General features: G+C 36.3%; 2 protein-coding genes across 4 annotated transcripts; both read left to right on the top strand.

Annotated features, from left to right (window-relative positions):
• Positions 1 to 3,371: 3,371 nt before the first annotated feature.
• On the top strand, positions 3,372 to 4,766 carry LOC107720147 (mid1-interacting protein 1A). Its single transcript, XM_016527781.1, has one exon. It carries the CDS (start codon positions 3,609 to 3,611, stop codon positions 4,065 to 4,067), a length of 459 nt encoding a protein of 152 aa, XP_016383267.1. The 5' UTR covers positions 3,372 to 3,608; the 3' UTR covers positions 4,068 to 4,766.
• A 1,922-nt stretch (positions 4,767 to 6,688) lies between these two features.
• Positions 6,689 to 12,017, top strand: LOC107720121 (cyclic AMP receptor-like protein A). 3 transcript variants are annotated; one of them, XM_016527734.1, is made up of 14 exons: positions 6,850 to 6,887; positions 6,973 to 7,002; positions 7,422 to 7,474; positions 7,561 to 7,615; positions 8,207 to 8,263; positions 8,395 to 8,455; positions 8,784 to 8,871; positions 8,961 to 9,050; positions 9,136 to 9,174; positions 9,952 to 10,030; positions 10,478 to 10,525; positions 10,595 to 10,689; positions 11,210 to 11,351; positions 11,482 to 12,017. In XM_016527734.1, the coding sequence occupies exons 4-14, from the start codon at positions 7,568 to 7,570 to the stop codon at positions 11,656 to 11,658; spliced, it is 924 nt and encodes a 307-aa protein (XP_016383220.1). In that variant the 5' UTR covers positions 6,850 to 6,887; positions 6,973 to 7,002; positions 7,422 to 7,474; positions 7,561 to 7,567; the 3' UTR covers positions 11,659 to 12,017. The 3 variants fall into 3 exon arrangements, with proteins under 3 accessions (XP_016383218.1, XP_016383219.1, XP_016383220.1); XM_016527732.1 differs by lacking the exon at positions 6,973 to 7,002 and having other exon boundaries at positions 6,689 to 6,887; XM_016527733.1 differs by lacking the exon at positions 6,973 to 7,002 and having other exon boundaries at positions 6,689 to 6,887; positions 10,607 to 10,689.
• Positions 12,018 to 12,530: the final 513 nt, after the last annotated feature.

Consider the following 12,530-nt stretch of genomic DNA (forward strand, 5'->3'; position numbering starts at 1 on the left):
GGGGGGTTTAAGAAAGAAATAAGAAATACAGAAATAAACAATTGTATTAAATTCATGAATCCTTTGATTTAATGTGTGAAAAATACTTTTTACAACATTAAATTATTTAAATATTTCAGTGATGCAAATACCTTTAAGACCTATAGAGGGTGCTGTGACATTTTGAGAAATACTATGGTATCATATTTGATATATTCAGACGTCTTTAAATTACAAGGGGTTGGATGGACACTGCATTTAAGTTTTCAAAACAGAAATGAGTTGCAAAATGCACTCAGCAAAAACAACAACAATACATCTCATTTTCAGTCTCTGTATAACTGTCACTGTGTCTCTTAAGGTTTCTATGTAATTATGGGATTTGGCATTTATGTCACCTCAAATCACTTATAAACATTTTACATAACAGATAACTCTTTAAGTCATCCCTTGCATGTCTAACTCTGCAGGGCAACAATACAGTCCAGCAGTGCAAGGTGATTTAGAGTGAATAGGTGGATATGTGTGGGCATGCATTTAAAACCACCATGGTATTTTGATGTTATGGCCAGGCTACTGATCATTTCTTTATAAGATATGCATGTGTTTTATCATGAATGTGGGGTCAGTAGGCATGCTTTCATTTTTTTAGTTTCACTGTGGCCTTTCAATGTCTTGACTGCTGCCTTGTAAGCAGTATCAGATCAGAGTGAGATCAGACTGATAAGCATAACAGTCAAAGGATGTTTAGGCTGGGACATTTTTAGACTGTGAGTAAAACTATCAACAATTGAATTAGGTGAAGGCACACTGCAAGAAAAAGAGACAATGTTATTGTACAAAGAAATCACGTTCGCAAAGCGTACATTTAAATAGTAAAAGAGAACAAGTAATTCTCAGGGTGAGGCAGAGAAGAACCTAGAACAAGGGTGGAGATTAAAAGCAGAGTAGAAGAACAGGTTTCTAAACCATCCGAGACATTATCGTCATTGCAAAGGTGTTTCGGCTTCCCTTTCTATGACTTGGTATGTAAAAAGATTTAAACTGAAACCTTGTTATGATCTTATCTCGTCTAAACATTATTTGACCCTCTTCAGTTGTGACCTTATTAGGCCTGTGTGTGTTTTCATTTTTGTACATATTGAATTGGGTTTTAGACGTGATTGCAATATAGAAAGACAAATAAGAAATAAAACATTGTAAATTTTTAACTATCATAACTATCACGTTAGTAGTAGATTGAAAGCAGTTTGAAATCTGCATCTGAATACTTATTTGCGTCCTCTTGTGTTAATTTGTTGAATTGGACAACAAAACAAATCCCCTCTGGGAATTTAGATTAATTCAACAAGCCAGAAGTGACAGTTTCAGAGCATTTTACATAAGCACTTCAATGATTTGAGTAAAAGATTTAAGTCCATAAAAGAGAGGACAGAAACATGCCCCTAAAACCCATTTTAAGGAATAAATAGACATCTTGTCAACTTTTCAACTGTATCAATAGGCACATAAGTTTGGCCCTCAGACCACTGAGCAGGGACGGATTATGACACAGCGGTGCCCTGGGCACAGACCGATTAAAGGCCCCCTTCGGTTGAAATTTCGTTCCTTTTTTATTCAAAATTTTTCAAAACTTGTTAACTGCTATATATCATAAAATATCACGATTCTCAAAAAGAAGTAAATACATTTTGCACCTTTATAGATCATGTTAGTTTATCTATAGCGGACTATAGGAAAAGTAGCCTAATATTAGTGTAATCTATTAACTAGCCTATGCATAAAACCCGTCTTTTAACTTGTACTAGATATGGGTGTCATGTCATAGAATATTTTTAATATGACTGACTTTGTATTTCAAGGTAAATTTAATAAAAACATTTTAAGGTACTAATTATAACACTTTCATTGTACATAAAGAGAGCAAAGAATATTTGCATTATCAAAGAATATTAACTTCAGTCTAGACAGAGTTCAAGCACTCTCATCAACTCCCATTATAATCACTGAAGCTGTTTATACTGTGAAATGAATATCTTACTTACATCGTACACACATCTGCACTTTGTTTATAATGAGATAATTTGCCAGAGAGCAGCATTCAGTCAGCGAGCGCGCGCACTGAACAAAACACGGGCTTTTCAGCGATGACTCATCTGAATGTCTCTGATTGGCCATTGCATTCATAAGCTCAACAGAATCCTGTGTGATTGGTTATAATGCGCAGCACTTTAAAAACGCGTCTGGCTCAGCGCCAGCCAAACAAGGAACGCAGATTTGAATTTGGCAGCTGATGCTGTGCCACACTGAACATTCTAACCGCATCAAATATAAAAAAATTATTATTCAGCCATTTTTGGTCTTTTGGAAGCTGCATTCAAAATCCACTTTGCTTAAAATCCTGAGGGGGCACGGTTGAAATCGCGTTCTTGGAGGAGCAGTATTTCGGCTGGGCCCCCCTCTGGTCTAGTGCCCTGGGCACGTGCCCGGTAGGCCCTTGCATTAATCAGTCCCTGCCACTGAGTTTATAAAAATATATACACAGGTTGTATTTTTCAAGAGGAAATGGTCTTTCTTTTAGGAGACTTAAATGAGTAGTTCCTTTTACATTTCCTTTAAGTATCAGCTTTGCTTAGCTTTGTCTCAGCTTTTAGATGTTCCTTTTGAAAACACATAAAGCAATTGCTGACAGAGTAAGAACATCAAAAAATATACAATGTATGTGGATCATGGCACGGCTCGGATCATTTCGTGTCAGAAATATCTGATGAGAAATGTTTGAAAAGTTCATTTTGAAACCTTTCAATGTTGAGACTTCAGATTTAGTATCTTGGAAAATCTGAGTAAAGCTGTTATTAAGATGTGATTCTCTTTTAAAACAGAAGAGAAAAGTGTAACAAGTCAGAGAGTTAAAGAAAAGTCAAATTTTTCTCTGTATTTGATCTCATTGTCACCTGGAAGAAACAACTGAGATATAATCTCATATCTCATTTGTGATGATAACACTGAAAGTCTTACCTGTTGGGTTCATTCATATTTTGCTTATGTCGCATGGTAATGACTTTAAACATTAATAGGCCAAAATTCATAACAAGCATGCGACTTTTGGCCTCAATGTTACTAATCAGAAAATAATTTAAAGATCAGATTTTGTTAACGAGACTAATGTTATTCAAAATAATTTACCCTTTTAACCTTTATTAATATTATTAGCCTATGACCTACACTTCAGTTACATAGCCATAACACATCTAGGCCTATAAGCAGTACTATTTTTCGTCAGGAGTGAAAATTATTTGAAAATCAAAGTCGTATGTGGTGCTTTTCACATGTTTTTTTTTTTTAATTAAGTTTCTGTGTAATGTAAATTATTATGCAACCAATCGATTAATGCACTTTCGTGCCGCTCCCTGCGTGTCTATGGGCCGTGCAGAGGTTTGTGTCTTGCAGTTGGAATCTGGTTGTGGCCGACCTGACATCCCAGACCGGACCAACAGGTTTCGGTCACGCCCAGGAGCAAAAAAAGTCGGGTATAAATTAAACGTAAGGAATGCAGACCTTCAGAAGGAAACTAAACGCACGAGAGAAAAACATACTACTCTCGAATCAATCCCCATAAAACCACCAAAATGCAGATGTCCGAACCCCTCAGCCAGAAGAACACTCTGTTCACGGCAATGAACCGCTTCATCGGCGCCGTCAACAACATGGATCAGACAGTCATGGTGCCGAGTCTGCTGAGAGATGTGCCGCTGGACCAAGAGAAAGAGCAGCAGAAGCTAACCAACGACCCGGGTATCTATCTGCGGGATGCTGAGGCCGACATGTACAGCTATTACAGCCAGCTCAAGTCCATCCGGAACAACGTCGAGTGGGGCGTCATGCGCGCAGAGGAGCAGAGGCGCAAGAAAGACACTACTGCGCCGGAGCCAGTGCGCACAGAGTCGGAGAGCGACATGGATCTGGAACAGCTCCTGCAGTACCATCTGAAGGGCTTGCATGGGGTGCTGTCCAAACTGACAAGCCAAGCCAACAACCTGACCAACCGATACAAGCAGGAGATTGGCATTGCTGGCTGGGGACAGTGAACTGCTACATCATGATCTATTGGGATATGATGAACTATTCTGATCTAATAGGATCTATTTAGCCTTTGTGGAAGAGCCTACCAAAGGGACTGCCCAAACATAAGTTAAACTGTCAAAAGACAAAATGCAAGGCAAACCGAGAAGGGAAAATGGGTTTGTTGTAGTATTGGTTTTGGTGTTGATCACTGACGTATTGTAAGGGCTGCTTCTTGTCTTATGGCATTTTATTTGCACTGAGTTTCCCCTTTTTTAAAAACAAAATCTCCGTTCAAATGGCTGGTTGTCATGCCTTATCTTGGTATTTAAAACTATTTATGTTATGTATAATTGAAAGCTTTAATTTTTCCATTCTTTTCCATTTTTTGAGAGGAAGGTTGTTGTCCTGTGATGTTGCTGTGTGTTCCAGAGGACTGATGACTTTAAGAACTGAGTGTATGATAGTTTGTATAGTGAGAACTCCTATAGATGAAGCAGAAACCCTGTTGAAAATTACTGGGAATGTTCCCTGCTAATGACCTGAAACTATCTGTGAATCAATGATGTGGATGGCTCGAAAATCACTGTATGTGTCATGCTGAGCTCCATGAGGTTCTGTGTTAAATTGTGCCTAAAGGCCAGTATGATTGTTAAAAACAGTTGCTGTATTTTGTACTGAATTGTTTTTTTTACTACAAAATAAACTATTGTAATTTGAAAACATCTAATGTGTGGTTGTTTATTATTCATCATGCTCAACAATGCATAATACACACACCCTGTCACTGTGACTGTTTTACAAATTAGCTTCACAATACTCTTCATTCCTTAGTGCTTATAAAAGTCCATAATTTAAATAACTTTATTTAAGACTCTTTTCTGAGACTCCCATTCAATTCCCATTTATCCACTATCAATTCCTATTTAGTATTCTCATAAGTATGTTAAGTAAGACCTGTGCAATTATACAAATCTCTTTTCTTTTAAAGATTATTTGTTTTCATAATAAAAATATACAAAGGGGCCATAAATGAGAAAAAACAAAAGCACTTTTATTTGAACAAATACAAGATATGTTGGTTTTGTGGTATAGTTTACCATAAAATGTGACCTGGGTTCAAATCAGTTGACAATGCCAGTCGATTGAAGTCCCCAATTTTAGACGTGTGAATATAAGTGATCAAAATTTACATGATATTTCCAAAACACAATAGTTTGAAAAATCGAAGTAAATATAATTATATTCAGGGGTTCAAGCACGTAGAGCTGAAACCCTATAATAATTGTTAGAATGGCCAAGGGTCAGCAATCTCCACATAAACCTGATCTGGCAGACCAAACCGTAAGTCATAGAGACTTGAAACTTGGAAGGATGGTAGTAGACCAGGGGTCTCCAGACTCGGTCCTGGAGGGCCAGTTTCCTGCAGAGTTTAGCTCCAACCCTAATCAAACACACCTGAATCAACTAATCAAGGTCTTATTAGGCATACTAGAAACTTCCAGGCAGGTGTGTTGAGGCAAGTTGGCGCTAAACTCTTCAGGACACCGGCCCTCCAGGACCGAGTCTGGAGACCCCTGGTCTACAATGTTACCAAGGTCTGCCCCAATGTTCCTGAAGGGGGGCGCTACAGCAATCAAAAGTACGAAATCGCTCATAACTCCTAAACCGTTAGTCGTTGGCTCAAGTGCCTTATGTCGTTTGAACCCTTGGCTCATGACAGACAAAACACATGCCTCGGATTCAATCATCACCCTGGCGAAATATTTTGGCATTTTGGATTAAAACATACATTTGCGAACTCGTCCTAGGTTTTTAACTCAAAATCAATAAAATCAGTACAGTACAATTCTCTGGACTCTCTAGATCAATAATTATATATAAAAAAAAAAAAGTTGAACTTTACCCTTTGGGTAGCTAATACGGGGTCATTTAGAAAAGGGGTGTGGTGAAGTGCATGCAAAAGCCTATTCCAAAAAGAAAACTCAGAACTACACAAAAATAGGTGAACATGCAACATGATTCTAAACAAGCATTCAAACTTTATTGGAAATCGGACCATAGGTGGCGCTATAACAGTTAAAAGCTGAGGACAAAATATGTATTTAATTAGTATTATTGTCTGTATTGGCTGTAAATGGTCTTGTCCAGCTATGATATAAGTGGTTACATGCTTGACAAATAAAACCTAACTCCTTTTTGCGCATGTGCCTAAAGGCCTTAAAAGGATAGTTCACCCAAAAATGAAAATTCTGTCATTAATTACTCACCCTCATGTCGTTTCAAACCCGTAAGACCTTCGTTCATCTTCGGAACACAAATTAAGATATTTTTGATGGAATCTGAGAGCTGTCTGACCCTGCATAGACAGCAACGCAACTGAAATGTTCCCAAGTCCAGAGACGTAGCAAGGAGATCTTTAAAATAATCCATTTAGTGTGACTATAATAACATAGTAAATAGTCTATAATAACATTTCCTAATGAAAATATACATTTAAATAAATACAGAGTATCGATATAATTTTATTATGGTCTCACTTTATAAACAACTTCTTAGTCTGTAGAAATTATAGTGTTCTCAAAAAACATTTTTATTGGCAATAAGTTTCTGTGGAGCGTAAACGTCACCGCGTTTCGTCTCGCTGTGCTGTTTGTCTTGTCCCTCTGCGCACGCCTTACGTGTCAATGTGGCTGTGGTGTTCTCGTGATGTGTGCAATCCACATCAAAATATTAGTTAGAAAAAATAAATATTAATTATGGGAGATGAGCACCCACTCCAGGTTAACAACACTAGCAGCTCCCGCTGTTCTTTCTTCAACGCAGCGCCCGACGATTATCGATGTGTAAGTATAAACATGTTTTAAAAACTACTGTAATGCTAACTTGTTAGCCCTCATGTTAATCACAACATGACATCATCCTTTCCAGGGATGATGTTTAGCAGTACTTTTACTGAAGGTAAGTCATGAAAGTAAGAAAGTATGGAGTGATTTATAATAAATTTCAGTTAAACATTTTTTGTGGGAAATTCGTCAGATGAGTCACGGTGAGATAAGTTCAGTATTGAATCATTTATTGATCTGTGATGGGACCCAACACACGAGGAGCAGGAACACACCTGACTGTTTAGATTTCTATGATAATGTCTGAAAGTGCAAAACTGTATAGTGTTGGGGAAAAAATGTAAAGAACCAAGGCGTTTATTTACAGAGAAAATAAAAATATGTGAAAGTGTTACTGAAAGGATTATTGAATAAAAAATGCTGATTGCACTAAATGTTATTATTGTCTTCTTGTAATGAAAGTCATAGCGCCTTTTCCTTCTTAATTTCTTTTTGTAGTTTTCATTCGATTTATGTGCGTGTTTTAATCCACAGGATGTGATTCTTAAAGTGAAAAGAGCCATAGGGACATTTTCATTATTGGCATGGTGAGTCAAATTATATTGCACATCACTTCTTTGTTTTAGAGTAACATTTGAGCATTCTTAACTTTCTTAAAATTTCCTCTGTGTAGCTTCTTCATGCTGTTTGCGATATGGCTGTTCCGCCGATATAACTCTTTGGCTCAGGTACAGTGTGTGTGTTATGGCTCAAATGTTTTTTTTTAAAGAAATGAATGCTTTAATCCAGCAAGGATGAATAAAATGTATTAAAAGTGACAATAAAAACGTTCACTCTGTTACACAAAACCAAAAGAATCAATAAAATAATTCAATTATTAATTCATTAATTTTAACATTTCACATCAAAGAACTCTGAAAAAATAATATTAGGCAGCAAAACTCAACTGACAATAATGAGAAATGTTTCTTAAATCAGCATATTAGAATGATTTCTGAAGGATCATGTGACGCTGAAAAGTGGAGTAATGGCTGCTGAAATAGGAGTAAATTACAATTTAACATATATTCAAACAGAAAACATTTTAAATCCTAATAATATTTCACAACATTACTGTTCTTATGTATTTTTGATAAAATAAAGGCAGCCATGGTGAGCAAAATGTTATAGACCCCACGCTAGTAGTGCAATTTCTGTAATTCTAACCTATAATTGTCATATGCAGTCATTGTTGATTATTATGAATTATTTGGAGGAATATTGAATCTTTGTTTTATTTGTATTTTATAAGTGTATGTCTTTTTTCTTTTGTTTTTCAGAAAATGATATTTAGTCTGACAGTAGCTGCATTTTTTGACAGTGTTGCTTATGTTATGGTGAGTTGCACTGATTCATTTATGTGTGTGTGAGAGAGAGAGAGACATCCAAGCTAATGTATGTTGGAGAAAGTTATTACCTTTTTAATAACTTTATTTCATCACACCTTTTGCTTTCTTCTCATCTGCAGGGAGAGTCTCATCCAGAGGGGTCTCTGTGTAATTTTCAAGCCTGGTGGCTCACATATTCTGGTAAATTTGGCAACTGATTTAAAGATGTGTGTTTATATGTGCACTGTTGTGTATATGTAAAGTAACAGATAATCAGTTCTGACATGGGATAGTAAGAGGATTTATTTTTGGCTTTGATGTAACTAGCAGAAGACATTTGAATACATAAAATTCACAACACAAAAGAACACATGCAATATGATACTTCTGAATAAAGTCATTTAAGTGGGAAGGTGAATTAATTCCAGATTTAGTGCATCAAAATAGAAAGATGACATCCTGTATAGACAAAGTGTCATGATAAACTACTGTTGCTATAGTTGTTATAGTTTTTGGCTGTTTGTTTCAGACTGGACTGCGCTGATGTGGGTTTGTCTTATTACTTTTAATCTGTACCTGAACCTGGTGAGAGAAATTAGAACTGAACATTATGAGATGTGAGTCAGTAGACACACACATGGATAAACATGTTTAGTTGTGTATACATACAGACAGAGTGCTCCTAACATCTGGATGTGTTTCTCAGACCATACCATGTGGTGGCATGGGGGGTTCCTCTGCTCATGTCCACCCTCCCCCTGATGGCTGGATACTACGGTCCTGCTGGAGCCTGGTGGTGAATGACTTTTGATATATTCTTAGTTGCAATCGTATCACTAACGGTGATCATCAGTCCTTTCTGTCTCATTCTTTTCCTGCAGTTGGATCACAGATAATCATGTTGGGTGGAGGTTTGGCATGTAAGTTTGTAATGTTCAGCATGCGTGTGAGTGTTTGCGGAAATGCATGCTGTGTTTAGGAATGAATCTGTGTTGGACAAATGAAACTATGTTGTAAGTTGCATCATTTTTTCGAGACTCACGTAGCTCATGCTGTTTGAATCTCAGGAATTTCCGTTCCCATTCTGACAGGTTGTTGTGCATGCTGGAGTTCTTTAGAACATTTTTCACTCTAATTATGTCCAGTTATGGTTATTTATTGGTGTGTTAAGGAATGTTCACACTGGCAACAAGTGTATTTGGACACCTAAAATGCATGAATGTTGTTGCATTACATAACAAAACATCAGATAAAATAATATTTATATGAATGCACAAGATACCTGTACTGTATCAGTTATTGGGCAATATTTAATTTATCAGTATCGGTCGATATTGAATGTTTAATTGTTTGTGCTCATTTCCCATATTTTTACATTTAGATTACCTTTGCTATCATCCAACAATCACTTAAAAGTAATCTTTAAAAACGTATTAACACAGTTATCATTACAAATATAATAGTTATATAATTAATAGATTATATTATATATTAGAATATTGACCTTTTATCAGTTAGTGGCCATAAAATGAAAATAATTATTCCCCTCAGTTATCAGCCAGAGTTTTAATATCGGTGCATCCCTAGGTATTTCTTTTACAGAAGAATAGTACAACACTATCAAGTGTCCAAACACTTTTTGAGGCCTCTGTTTTTGTATTGTCTTGTTTGAGGTGTACAGTATTGTTTATTTGCAGATGGTACGTTCCTCTGTTTAGCCTGATTATCCTCATGATCTGCTGTTATGCTCGAATCATCTGTGTGGCCAACAAGAGGGTGAGTGAATGTGATTCACAAACATCTGCTAAAAAAAAATGGTCTCACTACTTCCTAAATTTGATTTCATGGCAACCTGCTGTCTAACCTAGGTGTGTAATTCAAATTCATTGTAAACAAAAAGCTTTATCTCCTCCCTGTTCTCTGTTAATGCTGACTTACCTCAGTATGGCTGAAAGTGACATTCCGCATTCCAGAACTTTTTGCACGTCTGGCAGTTTCTGACACACACTGACGCAGTAAATCAGCCCATACATGCTCATGTACGTGCAGACACCTGTGTACTCTACAGAAGTCTTACAGTGGTACACTCAGCAGTGTACATTAAAATATCACTAATGAGATGATGGAATTTGTGCCGGAGCAGTGCTGATGAGCCATACAAAACATGATCCATGCATAAAGAGTATAAATGCATGTCTAAAATCATTACTGTATTTATTTCAGATGCATTCCTGGTTAGGCCCCTTCAACCCAGAAAGAGAGAGGAAGAAGGTGTGTGTGCACGCGCAGATGTAACAATGCTTCCATCTACTGGTTCATACATTATTAATGTATTATTAGTTCTTCCTGCAGATCTCTCTATCTGAAGAGATCAGACCGTTGAAGTGGTATCCCTCTGTCTATCTGCTCGTCTCTATCTTCCCCCTCATAAATCGGTGCATTTTCTCACTACATCTTACAGGGATGTCATTTTTCTGTATATAAACAGATTTCCATATAGTTCGACCTGAAGTCTGAATTTGTATTGGAGAATTGTTTATAAATCAATCAACAAAAGAGGAGCTTCAAGGTGTCTCAGCAGTTTTACACCTAAATAAATGTTTTGTAATTTAACAATAGAAAGCAATTAAGAGAACTATCAATATTAGTATTGTAATTTTATTGTTGTTCTTTAAAATGAAAATATTATTATTATTAAATATGTGTTTTTTATTTTACAGTAAGGAAGCATTATTGCAATAATAATACATTTCTTTATTGGTTTAATTTTCATAATTTTATAAAGTGATATTATAATATAATTATTGTTATTTATTTGTTTTTTGGTATAGACATATTGGATGGGGGAAAAACTTTTTTTTTTTTCTTTTTTTTTTTCTTATGGCTCACATGCCTCATACCTGTGGATGCATTTTTGTGTGTGTGTGTGTCTGATCTATACGTGTATTTCTACAGACTTCATAATGCTGCTTACCCAGAGAACCCTGTGTTTTCTCTGACGTTACTGCACGTGCTCAGTGCACCCTTGCATGGGCTTGCGAACGCTCTTGTCTTCGGTAAGGACACCTGGAGTCAACTTAGTGCAACGGGAATAAAGGTACAGTTCATGCTCATTAGTCTCAGCTGTGGTTAGTCACCTTACATACACACCTTACTCGTCACCTTAGCATGTATGGTTACATGCAGTTTGATTTCAATCTCTTGCTCATGTAACATGTTATCTCCAGATGGCTTTTCAGTCTCGACTGTGTGACAGCACAAGGATTGGAGAGTACCATGCTGCGAATGTAAGATACACACATGACCTCGATACACACTCCGATTCCGACGACGAAGACAACAACATCCTATTTTACAGCCCGGACATGATCTTAAAAGATAGGGGACCCTGGGAGAATGTTTAAAAAAGAAGTGTGTGTGTGTGTGAGTACATATTTTTACACTCTTTGCCTTTAAAGAATTTCATTCAGTGTTTCCGTGTTGCAGCTTTCATGTTGAAACTTTAATTATAACATGTATTATTATAGTTGGAAAACAGAAAAGAAATGGTTGATAGTATGTCTTTCTTTGCCGTTAATGAGGGTAGAAGCAAAACATTTTGTGTACTGTATTAATGTGGAAAAGGTTTCAATCAAGATGTTTACCGCCTCTAATGTTTTGTTGTATATAATGGCATTAAAGACTCTTTTCTCATTTCATTCTGCTTAATATTTCAGACATATGCTTTGAAAACAGTTGAGCATGTTTTACCATTGTATTTATGAAAATGTACGCTATATTTTTGTATTGTTTGCAGATTAAACTAATTTTTAAATACTAATCTAATAACGTTTATATTGTGTTGGTGTGTCTTTTGTCTAGTAGAAAGAGCTGGCACCCTTAACTTTTGTCAATCAGCTAATTAACTTTGATTTCAAGTTTAGTAAGTCTAGATATTGAGTCTCTTAGCACTTAAGTCAGGATGATTAATGAGAAGGCCCTGTGGAATAAGACATGTTTCCCATGAACTGCTTCAGAAGAGGAACTTCAAACTGGTGTCTGTGTTACTTGGCCTTACGAAAGCCACTCTAAACAATACTGACACCGTGTGAACACACCATTTTCATATATAAGGCTTTATGTAATAAAAAAATGATTAAAATAAATATAATTTAAATGTATTTAAATATTATTTAAAATGTTTTATAAACTATAAACAAAAGGAGATATGCTTTTTTCCCGTTGTATTTTCCTGATTGGCCGTGTTGGGTTATGTCATCTCAGCGCGTTTAATAGC

Source organism: Sinocyclocheilus rhinocerous, unplaced genomic scaffold (genome assembly GCF_001515625.1).
Source record: "Sinocyclocheilus rhinocerous isolate Xijiao unplaced genomic scaffold, SAMN03320098_v1.1 scaffold631, whole genome shotgun sequence".
Lineage (NCBI taxonomy): Eukaryota > Metazoa > Chordata > Actinopteri > Cypriniformes > Cyprinidae > Sinocyclocheilus > Sinocyclocheilus rhinocerous.